Source organism: Coregonus clupeaformis, chromosome 6 (genome assembly GCF_020615455.1).
Source record: "Coregonus clupeaformis isolate EN_2021a chromosome 6, ASM2061545v1, whole genome shotgun sequence".
NCBI lineage: Eukaryota > Metazoa > Chordata > Actinopteri > Salmoniformes > Salmonidae > Coregonus > Coregonus clupeaformis.
The window spans coordinates 15,914,662-15,928,067 of NC_059197.1; the positions used below are offsets into that span (position 1 = coordinate 15,914,662).

Genomic DNA, 13,406 nt, shown 5'->3' on the forward strand with positions numbered 1-13,406 from the left:
GCTACCTCCGCCTTTGTGCAAGGAGGAGCAGGAGGAGCACTACCAGAGCCCTGCAAAATGACCTCCAGCAGGCCACAAATGTGCATGTGTCTGCTCAAACGGTCAGAAACAGACTCCATGAGGGTGGTATGAGGGCCCGACGTCCACAGGTGGGGGTTGTGCTTACAGCCCAACACCGTGCAGGACGTTTGGCATTTGCCAGAGAACACCAAGATTGGCAAATTCGCCACTGGCGTCCTGTGCTCTTCACAGATGAAAGCAGGTTCACACTGAGCACGTGACATACGTGACAGAATCTGGAGACGCCGTGGAGAACGTTCTGCTGACTGCAACATCCTCCAGCATGACCGGTTTGGCGGTGGGTCAGTCATGGTGTGGGGTGGCATTTCTTTGGGGGGCCGCACAGCCCTCCATGTGCTCGCCAGAGGTAGCCTGACTGTCATTAGGTACCGAGATGAGATCCTCAGACCCCTTGTGAGACCATATGCTGGTGCGGTTGGCCCTGGGTTCCTCCTAATGCAAGACAATGCTAGACCTCATGTGGCTGGAGTGTGTCAGCAGTTCCTGCAAGAGGAAGGCATTGATGCTATGGACTGGCCCGCCCGTTCCCCAGACCTGAATCCAATTGAGCACATCTGGGACATCATGTCTCGCTCCATCCACCAACGCCACGTTGCACCACAGACTGTCCAGGAGTTGGCGGATGCTTTAGTCCAGGTCTGGGAGGAGATCCCTCAGGAGACCATCTGCCACCTCATCAGGAGCATGCCCAGGCGTTGTAGGGAGGTCATACAGGCATGTGGAGGCCACACACACTACTGAGCCTCATTTTGACTTGTTTTAAGGACATTACATCAAAGTTGGATCAGCCTGTAGTGTGGTTTTCCACTTTAATTTTGAGGGTGACTCCAAATCCAGACCTCCATGGGTTGATAAATTTGATTTCCATTGATAATTTTTGTGTGATTTTGTTGTCAGCACATTCAACTATGTAAAGAAAAAAAGTATTTAATAAGATTATTTCATTCATTCAGATCTAGGATGTGTTATTTTAGTGTTCCCTTTATTTTTTTGAGCAGTGTATAAAAACTTGCCACATCATCACTGGTTACTGTCTGTTTAAAACTGTGACCAAATGGGCATAGCAACACATGGGTACTGGGAGTGGACATTTCAGAGGTGCTTGTGCACACTTTGGCTCTGGAGTGACCTACCCCAGCCATATAAAAGAGATTAAACTGGTAACACTAGATGAGTCCATATGTTAAGATCATCACCACCAAGGCTGCCATGCATTCTGCAATGGGGATTAAAGGGAGCTGATACAAAAAAATTAACTGTCAAAAGACTAATGCATATTCCCTTTACATATGAAATCATATATTAATGAAGAGTTATGATACACTTATGTCATCCAATGTGGTTATGAACAGTCAGAGTTAAGGAGAGGTGGTAGCAGTCTGCTTCCTCTCCTCATGGGCGAGGGGGTGGTCCCAGGTCACTTCTGGGCCTGGGATTGGCTGGTCTGTGTTAGGGGAGGGAGGAACCAAAGTATTGCGTGGTCACCAGCCATGGGTCATTCTGCTGTCACCATGGAAACCCTGATGTGGTGCAGCCTTGGAGGATCTGAAATGGAGGAGGTGACATGTTTGTCAGATTACAGCCAGCAGGCCCATCTATAAACAAAGGATTTAAGTCAACACCCCCCCTAATAATGTTTGATTTGAGCAGTTATAGTAGTTACACAGAGTAAAGTGATACAATTCACAACAGGGAAGAACACAGGTTTTCACCATGACAACGGCTCCTTGAGTGGCACATCGTCTTCCTGAGTGTCTGATCTTCTGGGCTGGCCATCTTCTGGGCTTCCCTCCACATCCTCCAGGAGGTTGGCTGTGGAGTTAGCTGTGCCCAGTCTTAGAGGGGATATGGTCAAGGGAAACACCTAAAGGCCTGCATATTGATACATATACATCTGTTTTATACAGTATGTGGTACTTGAACATTGAGTTCTATAAAAAGCCATCACTACAAAAACGGAACCCATCCAATGTTTCCGATTTGAAATTAGAATCGACTGGCAATGAAGGATACGACTGGTGCTTCAGGAGCGTTCTTTTTTTAAACTTTCTTCTCCTAGTCTTGTCAGAGAATGATCTGGCAATTTCAAACAGCTTCTTTCTTGTTGCTAGGTGGGAGAGAAGACAACAGTATCATCACAAAATAAATTACCGGAACAAAGGATTGTAAAAAGGGTTTGCATAAGTGTGCTGTCCTCGTGATTGAGTTAGTTAACTGGCCGTTGACAAAGAGACACAGGGGATGGTAATAATGTGTATTGAGTGGCCTGCCGGTAGAGGATGCCTTACATTTGCCCATGTGTTTGAGTTTGTCTCTGAACATGGCGTCATCTGACACAGCAGTACACGCCTCCATCGACCCTGATGCACAGTGCTCTCCTGGAAACAAAGAAAGGAGTTGTAAAAGACTAACATAAGTATATTATTCACACACAACCACACAAGAAAACACTAACGCAGCAACACACATGCACATATATTAATGAAACAACAATCTACTTCAACCATTTCTGATTTTACAGCTTTGCTCAAACGGTCAGAAACATTTTTATTTACTATGGAACAAAGATAAATTATATAAATATACAGTGCCTTCTGAAAGTATTCAGACCCCTTGACTTCTTCCACATTTTGTTAGGTTACAGCCTTATTCTAAAATTGATTAAATTGTTTTTTCCCCCTCAATCTACACACAATACCCCATAATGACAAAGCAAAAACAGGTTATACATTTTTGCTCATTTATAAAATGCTTTGTTGAAGCACCTTTGGCAGCGTTTACAGCCTCGAGTCTTCTTGGGTATGACGCTACAAGCTTGGCACACCTGTATTTCGGGAGTTTCTCCCATTCTTCTCTGCAGATCCACTCAAGCTCTGTCAGGTTGGATGGGGAGTGTTGCTGCACAGAGATTTTCAGGTATCTCCAGAGATGTTAGATCGGGTTCAAGTCCGGGCTCTGGCTGGGCCACTCAACGACATTCAGAGACTTGTCCCAAAACAACTCCTGCGTTGTCTTGGCTGTGTGCTTAGGGTTGTTGTCCTGTTGGAAAGTTAAACTTTGCCCCAGTCTGAGGTCCTGAGCGCTCTGGAGCAGGTTTTCATTAAGGATCTCTCTGTACTTTGTTCCGTTCATCTTTGCCTCGATCCTGACTAGTCTCCCAGCCCTGCCGCTGAAAAACATCCCCACAGCATGATGCTGCCACCACCATGCTTCACCGTAGGGATGGTGACAGGTTTCCTCCAGACATGATGCTTGGCATTCAGGCCAAAGAGTTCAATCTTGGCTTCATCAGACCAGATAATCTTGTTTCTCATGGTCTGAGAGTCTTTAGGTGACTTTTGGCAAACTCCAAGCGTGCCGTCATATGCCTTTTACTGAGGAGTGGCTTCCGACTGGCCACTCTACTATAAAGGCCTGATTGGTGGAGTGCTGCAGAGATGGTTGTCCTTCTGGAAGGTTCTCCCATCTCCACAGAGAAACTCTGGAGCTCTGTCAGAGTGACCATCGGGTTCTTGGTCACCTCCCTGACCAAGGACCTTCTCCCCCGATTGCTCAGTTTGGCCGGGCGGCCAGCTCTAGGAAGAGTCTTGGTGGTTCCAAACTTCTTTCATTTAAGAATGATGGAGGCCAGTGTTCTTGGGGACTTTCAATAATGCAGAAATGTTTTGGTACCCTTCCCCAGATCTGTGCCTCGACACAATCCTGTCTCGGAGCTCTACGGACAATTCCTTTGACCTCATGGCTTGGTGTTTGCTCTGACATGCACTGTCAACTGTGCGACCTTATATAGACAGGTGTGTGCCTTTCCAAATCATGTCCAATCATTTGAATTTTCCTCAGGTGGACTCCAATGAAGTAGAAACATCTCAAGGATGATCAATGGAAACAGGATGCACCTGAGCTCAATTTCGAGTCTCATAGCAAAGGATCTGAATACTTATGTAAATAAGGTATCTGTTTTTTATTTTTAATACATTTGCAAACATTTCTAAAAACCTGTTTTCGCTTTGTCATTATGGGGTATTGTGTGTAGATTGATGAGGATTTATTTATTTATTTAATCAATTTTAGAATAAGGCTGTAACTTAAAATGTGGAAAGAGTCAAGGGGTCTGAATACTTTCCAAATGCAGTGTATATATTTAAAAAAATATATATATGGGGGATTGGAAATGGTGCAGACAATTACATTGATGGAAGCTACAATCTATCTGCAATATTAAAGGTGATCTACCCCCCCAAAAAAAACAATATATATATGCACACTTTACCAGTCAAACGTTTGGACACACCTACTCATGCAAGGGTTTTTCTTTATTTGTACTATTATTTACATTGTAGATTAATAGTGAAGACATCAAAACGATGAAATAACACATATGGAATCATGTAGCAACCAAAAGTGTTGAACAAATAAAAATATATTTTATATTTGAGATTCTTCAAATAGCCACCCTTTGCCTTTATGACAGCTTTGTACACTCTTGGCATTCTCTCAACCAGCTTCAATGAGGTAGTCACCTGGAATGCATTTCAATTAACAGGTGTGCCTTCTTAAAAGTTAATTTGTGGAATTTCTTTCCTTTTTTAATGCGTTTGAGCCAATCAGTTGTGTTGTGACAAGGTAGGGGTGGGTATACAGAAGATAGCCCTATTTGGTAAAAGACCAAGTCCATATTATGGCAAGAACAGCTCAAATATGCAAAGAGAAAACAGTCCATCATTACTTTAAGACACGAAGGTTAGTCAATATGGAACATTTCAAGAACTTTGAATGTTTCTTCTAGTGCAGTCGCAAAAACCATCAAGCACTATGAGGAAACTGGCTCTCATGAGGACCACCACAGGAATGAAAGACCCAGAGTTACCTCTGCTGCCAAGGATAAGTTCATTAGAGTTACCAGCCTCAGAAATTGCAGCCCAAATAAATGCTTCACAGAGTTCAAGTAACAGACACATCTCAACATCAACTGTTCAGAGTGTGAATCAGGCCTTCATGGTCGAATTGCTGCAAAGAAACCACTACTAAAGGACACCAATAAGAAGAAGAGACCTGCTTGGGCCAAGAAACACGAGCAATGGACATTAGACCAGTGGAAATTTGTCCTTTGGTCTGGAGTCCAAATTGGAGATTTTTACTTCCAACCACCGTGTCTTTGTGAGACGCAGTGTGGGTGAACGGATGATCTCCGCATGTGTAGTTCCCACCGTAAAGCATGGAGGAGGAGGGGTTATGGTGTGGGGGTGCTTTGCTGGTGACACTGTCTATGATTTATTTAGAATTCAAGGCACACTTAACCAGCATGGCTACCACAGCATTCTGCAGCGATACGCCATCCCATCTGGCTTGGGCTTAATGGGACTATCATTTGTTTTTCAACAGGACAATGACCCAACACACCTCCAGGCTGTGTAAGGGCTATTTTACCAAGAAGGAGAGTGATGGAGTCCTGCATCAGATGACCTAGCCTCCACAACCCCCCTGACCTCAACCCAATTGAGATGGTTTGGGATGAGTCGGACCGCAGAGTGAAGGAAAAGCAGCCAACAAGTGCTCAGCATATGTGGGAACTCCTTCAAGAATGTTGGAAAAGCATTCCAGGTAAAGCTGGTTGAGAGAATGCCAAGAGTGTGCAAAGCTGTCATCAAAGAAAAAGGTGGCTATTTGAAGAATCTCAAATATAAAATATATTTTGATTTGTTTAACACTTTTTGGGTTACTTACATGATTCCATTTGTGTTATTTCATAGTTTTGATGTCTTCACTATTATTCTATAATGTAAAAAATTGTAAAAATAAAGAAAAACCCTTGAGTGAGTATGTGTGTCCAAACTTTTGACTGGTAGTGTATATATACAGTGGGGAGAACAAGTATTTGATACACTGCCGATTTTGCAGGTTTTCCTACTTACAAAGCATGTAGAGGTCTGTAATTTTTATCATAGGTACACTTCAACTGTGAGAGATGGAATCTAAAACAAAAATCCATAAAATCACATTGTATGATTTTTAAGTAATTAATTTGCATTTTATTGCATGACATAAGTATTTGATACATCAGAAAAGCAGAACTTAATATTTGGTACAGAAACCTTTGTTTGCAATTACAGAGATCATACGTTTCCTGTAGGTCTTGACCAGGTTTACACACACTGCAGCAGGGATTTTGGCCCACTCTTCCATACAGACCTTCTCCAGATCCTTCAGGTTTCGGGCTGTCGCTGGGCAATACGGACTTTCAGCTCCCTCCAAAGATTTTCTATTGGGTTCAGGTCTGGAGACTGGCTAGGCCACTCCAGGACCTTGAGATGCTTCTTACGGAGCCACTCCTTAGTTGCCCTGGCTGTGTGTTTCGGGTCGTTGTCATGCTGGAAGACCCAACCACGACCCATCTTCAATGCTCTTACTGAGGGAAGGAGGTTGTTGGCCAAGATCTCACGATACATGGCCCCATCCATCCTCCCCTCAATACGGTGCAGTCGTCCTGTCCCCTTTGCAGAAAAGCATCCCCAAAGAATGATGTTTCCACCTCCATGCTTCACGGTTGGGATGGTGTTCTTGGGGTTGTACTCATCCTCCTTCTTCCTCCAAACACGGCGAGTGGAGTTTAGAACAAAAATCTCTATTTTTGTCTCATCAGACCACATGACCTTCTCCCAAATACTTGTTCTCCCCACTGTATATATATATGTTTTTTTTTTTAAGGATAAATTATATAAAGAATGATAGTAAAAAGCTCTGGAGTACCTTAAATGAAATTCTAGGCAAAAAAGCAAACTCCGCTCCATCCTTAATTGAATCAGATGGCTTGTTCATATCAAAACCCTTTGATATTGCCAACCACTTTAAGAACTTTTTTGTTGACAAGATTTGCAAATTTAAGCATAACTAGGGCTGTAACGGTGATGTGACACTCTGGCTCCATGGACTTTGATTTGAGCCAGGGTTGTTCATTTTCTTTGTTTGGGTGCATTTCTATGTTGGATCTAGTTGTTCATTTCTATGTTTGGTTTTGTTGTTGATTAGTCATATGACTCCCAATCGGAGGTAACGAGTGTCAGCTGTCGGCTCGTTATCTCTGATTGGGAGCCATATTTAAACTGTGTGGTTTCACCTGGGTTTTGTGGGGTTTTGTTCCTGTACAGTATTTGTAACTGTGGACTTCACTAGTCGTCTTGGTTTATTGTTTTTGTCGTTCGTGTACTTTTCTCTATTAAAGTCATGTTCGTTCAACGCGCTGCGTTTTGGTCTCCTTCGCTCATTGACGACCGTGACAGAAAAACCCACCATAAAAGGACCAAGCGGCGTGTCAAGCGGCAACAGGATCCACCTACACAGGATTTATATCCACCCATAAAGGATTCATGGACATGGGAGGAGATTCTGGATGGTAAGGGGCCTTGGGCACAACCGGGAGAATATCGCCGTCCTCGTGAAGAGCTGGAGGCAGCTAAAGCCGAGAGGCGGCGATATGAGGAGGCAGCACGGAGGCAAGACTGGAAGCCTGTGGGTACTACCCAAGAATTTCTTGGGGGGGGGCTAAGAGGGAGTGTGGCGAAGTCAGGTAGGAGACCTGCGCCTACTCCCTGGACTGACCGTGGAGAGCGAGAGTACGGGCAGACACCGTGTTACGCAGTTGAGCGCATGGTGTCTCCTGTACGCAGGCATAGCCCGGTTCGGTACAGTCCAGCTCCACGTATCGGCCGGGCTAGATTGAGTGTTGAGCCGGATGTCATGAAGCCGGTCCCACGCAGCTGGTCACCAGTGCGTCTCCTCGGGCCGGCGTACATGGCACCAGCCTTGCGCATGGTGTTCCCGGTTCGCCCACATAGGCCGGTGCGGGTTATTACACCTCCCCGTACTGGTCGGGCGACGGGGAGCATCAACCCAGGGAAGGTTGGGCAGGCTCAGTGCTCAAGGGAGCCAGTACGCCTGCACGGTCCGGTATTTCCGGTACCACCTCCTCGCTCCAGCCCTTTACCACCAGTGCATACACCACGCACCAAGCCTCCTGTGTGTCCCCAGAGTCCTGTGCGTCCTGTTGTTGCTCTCCGCACTAGCCCTGAGATGCGTGTCCTCAGCCCGGTACCTCCAGTTCCGGCACCACGCATCAGGCCTACGGTGCGTCCCCAGGGTCCAGCATGCCCTGTTGCTTCTCCCCGCACTAGCCCTGGGATGCGTGTCCTCAGCCCGGTACCTCCTGTTCCGGCACCACGCACCAGGCCTACGATGCGCCTCAGACGGCCAGAGTCTGCCGTCTGCCCAACGGGGCCTGAACTGTCCGTCTGCCCAACGCCGTCTGAACTGCCCGTCTGCCCAACGCCGTCTGAACTGTCCGTCTGCCAAGCGCCGCAGGAACTGCCCGTCTGTACTGAGCCTGTAAAGCCGCCCGTCTGCCATGAGCCTTCAGAGCCGTCCGCCAGACCGGAGCCGCTAGAGCTCTCCGCCAGACAGGAGCAGCCAGAGCCTTCCGCCAGACAGGATCAGCCAGAGCCTTCCGCCAGACAGGATCAGCCAGAGCCTTCCGCCAGACAGGATCAGCCAGAGCCTTCCGCCAGACAGGATCAGCCAGAGCCTTCCGCCAGACAGGATCAGCCAGAGCCTTCCGCCAGACAGGATCAGCCAGAGCCTTCCGCCAGACAGGATCAGCCAGAGCCTTCTGCCAGACAGGATCAGCCAGAGCCTTCTGCCAGACAGGATCAGCCAGAGCCTTCCGCCAGCCAGGATCAGCCAGAGCCTTCCGCCAGCCAGGATCCGCCAGAGCCGTCCAGCCAGGATCCGCCAGAGCCAGTTAGTCAGGTACTGTCCCTTAGTCCGGTGCTGCCCCTTAGTCCGGTGCTGCCCCTTAGTCCGGTGCCGCCCCTTAGTCCGGTGCCGCCCCTTAATCCAGTGGGGTTTAGTTGGGGGGTGGTCATGTGGAGGGGGCTACGGAAGCGGATAGTGACTAAGGTGGGGTGGGGACCACGACCTGGGCCAGAGCCGCCACCATGGACGGACGCCCACCCAGACCCTCCCCTAGACTGTATGCTGGTGCGCCCGGAGTTCGCACCTTTAGGGGGGGGGTACTGTGACACTCTGGCTCCATGGACTTTGATTTGAGCCAGGGTTGTTCATTTTCTTTGTTTGGGTGCATTTCTATGTTGGATCTAGTTGTTCATTTCTATGTTTGGTTTTGTTGTTGATTAGTCATATGACTCCCAATCGGAGGTAACGAGTGTCAGCTGTCGGCTCGTTATCTCTGATTGGGAGCCATATTTAAACTGTGTGGTTTCACCTGGGTTTTGTGGGTTTTTGTTCCTGTACAGTATTTGTAACTGTGGACTTCACTAGTCGTCTTGGTTTATTGTTTTTGTCGTTCGTGTACTTTTCTCTATTAAAGTCATGTTCGTTCAACGCGCTGCGTTTTGGTCTCCTTCGCTCATTGACGACCGTGACAGGTGACCGTATTACCGCCACACCGGCGGTCACAAGTCATGACGTCAGTCAAATTCCACGTGACTGCTTAGTTACGGTAATTAGGCTTCTTCAAGCTCTGATGCTGCTGATGGTCATTAGTAGTCTACCAAACTTGCTAACTGCCTAGTACTCAGCCCTCTAATGTCCCTATAAATCACTCTGACATCAATGCAAATGTAATTGAAAATCTAATCAAACACTTCATGAGTGCCCATGAGCTCATACATTTTACATTTAAGTCATTTAGCAGACGCTCTTATCCAGAGCGACTTACAGTTAGCGCATACATTATTTTATCGAACCCACAACCCTGGCGTTGCAAACGCCATGCTCTACCAACTGAGCTACATCCCCTGCCGGCCATTCCCTCCCCTACCCTGGACGACGCTGGGCCAATTGTGCGCCGCACCATGGGTCTCCCGGTCGCGGCCGGCTACGACAGAGCCTGGATTCGAACCAGGATCTCTAGTGGCACAGCTAGCACTGCGATGCAGTGCCTTAGACCACTGCAACATTTCTATAGGCTATGCAATTGCGTGAGAAAACAGAGTGATGGCCTCTATTAAAAAGAGGAGGATCCCATCAGCTTTCTATAGGCTAGGCCTACTATATTTATTTATCAACTTTTCTAATATTAAGCACATCGCTTCGCTTTACAACAGGAGTATAGCCTACCTGGCTGGCATGAAAATTAACCACGGGACATGTATTTGTTTTCGCATGCACCACGGGACATGTATCAGGTGGATGATCATCGTCCATTCTAAATCAAAATATATATATACATATATTATTTAGTATCTGTAAAGACTACATAAAAAATTAAGAATAGTCTGATGGGTGACAATATTAGCCTATCACTTGTGAATTATGTATTATCACTTGTGAAATGATGCCCAGCTTGTGCATTAAGGCAAGAAACAGCCCATGTCTTTTTTGTGTGACTTTTCTAAATCATAGTCGCACACCTCATGTAGCCTAGCCCATAGGCCTATATGGTTTCATAAGGTTTGTATCACAACTAAAGCGGCCAAATAACTTCTTAAAATTAAGTACATTAAACCGCTTTATAACCGGTGTAGAGCCTAAATGGCATACATAGGCTGCGTGTGAGTTTCATGTTTGGGGAAGCTTTTTAATAAAGCATTACATGCATAATTGCATTTGCCGGTGACATTCGAGAACAGTGTTCTCCCGCTAATTGATTGCATTTTGGAACATTCGCACTTATAGCCTACTGCAGGCAGTGTGTGCATTTCTGCGCTTATAATGTGAAGAAATAGCCTAATAGTTTATCAACATTTTAAGCTAAACGTTCTGATCTGTTGCATCAGCCTCATTGCTTTTAAAAGTTTTTTTTTGATGCGAGTGGTTGTATTAATTTGGGATCTATCGCATCCCACAACTGTCCCAGTTTGTTTGGAATATTTATTTATTGCACAGAAGGACAAGTTGACCAATAGAATAGGTCAACTTTTGTACTATGGGGGATAGTAGATTGACACGCTAGTGGTTTTGCTGTTCGTTCCTCATCTTGTTGGCTGACGAAAAGTAAGCTAAATGTAGACAGTTCTAACATCTTCAAGATGCGCCTCGGAATTCGATAAGAGGGATGCGCGCAGTTGCGCCCCGATGTGTCTGTCACTTGTAGCCTACTTCTTAACTGAACTGCCTGTGAGAAGGACCCGATCACGTGACGGGCATTGGCAAATAAGAATTGAGATATCGGAGAGAGCCATGTGAGTGAGAGGTGCTTTGGAGCACGGCAGCTGGGAGAAGGGAATTATAATTATTATATTCAGCCCAAGGGCACAACGGCCACACAAGGGGGATGCCGCTGGGAAATACAAGGCTTGGTGAGAATATTATCAAGAGCTTGTCAAACTGTGAATGAGAGACTGATGAAGTGTGTGCAGCCTGCACAACAAACAAATCAGAGCTCATGCCTTTCATGCAACTTTTTTCAAATCATCAGTACCATCATGCAGCCTTAGAATGTATTAAAAATCTAAACATATAGCCCAACGCTTGTATCACAACTAAAGTTGCATAAATAACTCTAAATTAAGCATATAGGAAGGACCAGTTTCTTTGTTAACCGCTCAACACAGAATAGCCGCACTTTGAAATCGTTTGGAGAAAATATCCTCTTTTTCATTCAGCTTTGTTCAATTGAATTCTTCATACTAGAAAATAATGCCACATAATTCTTATCTGCTAAATTAACTGGTGTAGCCCACAGCCATTTGGCATAGCCAGATAAGGGCCTAACATAAGGACAACTCAGAGTATGCTATTCTGTTCTTCTGAAATAGGCTACATTTTCTTCATATCATGTTTCTTTAGACCTGTCTAAAATAAATACATGTGTTTATGTTAATTAATGGTCAATTACCGTGAGACTGGCAGTTATTTGCTTGACAATCACCGGCTGACAAAATGTCATGACCGCCACAGCCCTAGGCATGACATACAAACAACAAACGCTGAACCCTAATATTCATAACGGACCAAATAATGAAAGACAATCGCTGTAGTTTTGAGTTCCGCAAAATTGGTGTGAAAGAGTTTGGCACATCTTCAATTTAAGCCTAGAAGACGGTGTGTGCAGTCAGGCCTGAAGGGAGGCAAAGGTCATTGAGAATTGCTATTTTTGGGCAGCACAAACTAAAAGCATAGTCTTTGGGCCAAATCACCCACTCAACCCTAAACCTCATCTAGAGTTATTACTGAATAATGTGGCGATTGAGCAAGTTGAGGAGACTAAACTGCTCGGTGTAACCCTAGATAGCAAGTTGTCATGGTCAAAACATATAGACTCAATGGTTTCTAAAATGGGAAGAGGTCTGTCCATGATAAGGTGTTGCTCTGCTTTCATCTAAATCAACCTGGACTACTGCCCAGTTGTGTGGTCATGTGCGACAAAGAAGGATATAGGAAAATTGCAGTTGGTCCAGAACAGAGCAGTACGTATTGCATTTAGATGTACATGGAGGGCGAACTGGTTCAAAGTTGAGGAGAGATTGACTGCATCACTATTGGTCTTTGTGCGAGGTGTTAATGGGTTAAAGGTAACAAACTGTCTGTTCAAGCAGTTGGCACACAGTTCGGACACTCATCGGTACCACACAAAACATGCAGCAAGAGATCTCTTCACAGTCCCCAGGTCCCAGAACAGAGGCTGGTAAATGCACAGTATTAAATAGAGCCATGACTACATGGAACCCTCTGCCACCCCAGGTAATGCAAGTTAGCAATAAAAAATAAAAAATAAAAACAGATAAAAGAAAACCTTACGGGACGACGGGTCTGTGAAGAGACAGACATTTGTATTATCAAATCAAAATGTATTTGTCACATGCGCTGAATACAACAGGTGTAGACCTTACCGTGAAATGCTTACTTACAAGCCCTTAACCAACAATGCAGTTTTAAGAAAAATAAGAGTTAAGAAAATATTTACTAAATAAACAAAGTAAAAAATAAATAAAATAACAAAATTATGTAGTGTTATGTCCTGTATATTATGTATTTTATTTGTTGCGTTTTTTTTTCCTGGCAGCGGCTAATTGGGGATCTTAATAAAATACTAAATTAATCAGTCCAGAGAAAGCTACTTATGGTGTCAACAACTACTTGGAGAAGCTTTCACCATACCCAGTGGTAGCAAGCGATAAAGATCGGTGGCTAGATATTGGATGTGATAAAGTGATGTTATCAAAACAAACCCCAAGTCATTGATATTAGTGTTTGAAGAAGAATGAACACACACATACAGTACCAGTCAAAAGTTTGGACACACCTACTCATTCCAGGGTTTTTCTTTATTTTTACTATTTTCTACATTGTAGAATAATAGTGAAGACATC

At 45.1% G+C, this 13,406-nt stretch overlaps 1 protein-coding gene across 1 annotated transcript in view; it reads right to left on the bottom strand.

The window, feature by feature from the left end:
* Positions 1-1,024: 1,024 nt before the first annotated feature.
* The window catches only part of LOC121567747 (CUE domain-containing protein 1-like), a 52,191-nt gene continuing 39,809 nt past the window's right edge, over positions 1,025-13,406 (bottom strand). Inside the window, exons 8-11 of the mRNA XM_041877991.2 lie at positions 2,370-2,459; positions 2,095-2,188; positions 1,794-1,916; positions 1,025-1,626 (exon numbers count right to left, since the gene is read on the bottom strand). Of these exons, the coding sequence (XP_041733925.1) occupies position 1,626; positions 1,794-1,916; positions 2,095-2,188; positions 2,370-2,459 (308 nt within the window). The 3' untranslated portion in view covers positions 1,025-1,625. The remainder of the gene's footprint in view (positions 1,627-1,793; positions 1,917-2,094; positions 2,189-2,369; positions 2,460-13,406) is intronic.